Raw genomic sequence first — 2151 nt, 5'->3', positions numbered from 1 at the left:
ATAGTGGTGTTTCATTTTAATCATGGCAAAAAAGCATTTTGGGCTTTTTAATCAGAGAATTGCGATTTTTTTAAACAGAGGTAACCAAGATCCCTGCTAATAACTTAAACTCTAATAACTCATATGCAATATTAGGGTAAGGAGGGCTTGCATTTTATGTTTTAAACTTGTCTTCTATCGAGTTCTGTCTCTGAAAGTTGTTAAATCCCCCCTAGAATTCCAAAACAAATGCAACTATGGCAGTGCTTCTTAATCATTACTTATTAGACTAAAAGTTATAGCAGTTCATTCTCAAACTGAATTTGTGTATTATTTTATTCAGCCATCTTACTTACTGAAAACTTTGCTACAATACCTACCACCTTCAGTGTCAATAGCACGAACAAATTTCCTTGCTTCTTCCAGATTCTCTGCAGTGGCTTTAACTAACATGTCTTTCCAAGTGTATATAGCTGAACCAAATAATATGAAATTGAAGTAGTCGTCTCCTTTAATATCATCTAATATTTTAAGAAGTGCTTCTCTTGTCTATCAGGAAACAAAGAGATTTAAATTAATTAAAGCAATATGGTTACACTGGGTTACAAATGGCAACATACAGCTTTAGCATGCTTTGTTTTTGAAGATTTCTTACTGGAGTTTCTTATAAATCTATGGTGCATCCACATCTTGAATTCTGCGCCTAATTCTGTTCCCCTCACCTCAAAAAGAATATAGAAAAACTAGAGAAGGTACAGAGAAGTACAACAAGGAGGATTAGTGGTACAGAGAGGCTTCCAAATGAGGAGAGACTGAAGAGGCTAGGTTTATTCGCTTTAAAACATTAGATGCTTGGTAGGGGGGGCATGATATGGGTTTACAAATTACTAAATGACAAAGAGAAAGTAATAGGGATTTACTATTTACTCTCTCTCACAATACAAGAACTAACAGTCCCCAAAAGAAACTAATAGATAGTAAGTTTAAATCTAACAAAAGGAAGTTCTTTTTCACACAGCATGTAATTGAAGTGTGAAACTCACTGCTACCAGATGTTGTGGAAGCTGACAGTTTAGCCAGATTCAAAAAGGGGCTGGAAAAATTCTTCCAGGAAAGGGGCATCAGTAGCTATTCAGCATGGGAGTTTGGGGTACAGTCTCTGAATCAGAACTTCCTAGATCTTAAATGATAGAGGCTGCAAGCGAGAGGAACAATAGAACAATAGAAAAAAACCATCTATGCTCAGTTAACTTTCCCTTTTAGGATCCACTCTCTGACACAGGACCCTGGGCAAAATGGACTTATGCCAGTAAGTGGCAGTCCTTATGTTCTTATACTGTATAGTGATAAACCCTGGGCATGAATTTCCTTAGTTGTCCCTATGTCAATCAAGAAAAACTGAAGTCAAAAGTTAGACCTGGCCAAAATCTCTAAAGACAGTAAAAATCAGGGTCTATGATAGGATCACTTTAAAAAAATTATGCTGAGAGAGGGGTTAGTTCATAGGTCATTGTGGGACCCCTGGCACAGCTTTACGAGCACTCACGGTGCTCTGGCGTGGTGCCAGAGGACTGGAAAAGGACCAAAGTGGTTCCCATTTTCAAAGAAGGGAGGAAGGAGGACCCAGGAAACTATAGGCCAGTCAGTCTTACCTCAATCCTGGGTAAGCTTTTTGAGAGAATTATCCTGGCGCATGTCCACGAGGGGCCAGCAGGGGAGATTATGCTTAGGGACAACCAACATGGGTTCATTAAAGGCAGGTCCTGTCAGACCAATCTGGTGGCCTTCTATGACCAGGTCATAAAATCCTTAGATGCGGGTGTAGCAGTGGACGTAGTTTTTCTGGACTTTAGGAAGGCCTTCAACACTGGCTCTCACCCCATTCTCATTAAAAAACTAGGAGACAGTGGCGTCGACGCCTACACAGTCAAATGGGTCACTAGTTGGCTGGAGGGCTGCACCCAGAGAGTGGTGGTAGACGGGTCTTATTCGACCTGGAGGGATGTGGGCAGTGGGGTTCCGCAGGGCTCGGTCCTCGGGCCCGCACTGTTCAACATCTTCATCAGCAACTTGGACAAGGGTGTAAAAAGCACCCTGTTCAAATTTGCAGACAACACTAAGATGTGGGGGGAAGTGGGCACACTAGAAGGGAGGAATAGGCTGCAATCAGAC

At 41.2% G+C, this 2151-nt stretch overlaps 1 protein-coding gene across 2 annotated transcripts in view; it reads right to left on the bottom strand.

Annotated features, from left to right (window-relative positions):
- Positions 1-2151, bottom strand: part of LOC102387098 (inter-alpha-trypsin inhibitor heavy chain H3) — a 141205-nt gene that overhangs the window by 59893 nt on the left and 79161 nt on the right. For both annotated transcript variants that reach the window (XM_025206770.1, XM_014520940.2), the window contains exon 9: positions 360-528. In XM_025206770.1, coding sequence (XP_025062555.1) covers positions 360-528 — 169 coding nt within the window. The remainder of the gene's footprint in view (positions 1-359; positions 529-2151) is intronic.

The sequence above is a fragment of the Alligator sinensis genome, unplaced genomic scaffold, assembly GCF_000455745.1.
Source record: "Alligator sinensis unplaced genomic scaffold, ASM45574v1 scaffold78_1, whole genome shotgun sequence".
Lineage (NCBI taxonomy): Eukaryota > Metazoa > Chordata > Crocodylia > Alligatoridae > Alligator > Alligator sinensis.
This window is presented reverse-complemented; position numbering and strand designations above follow the sequence as displayed.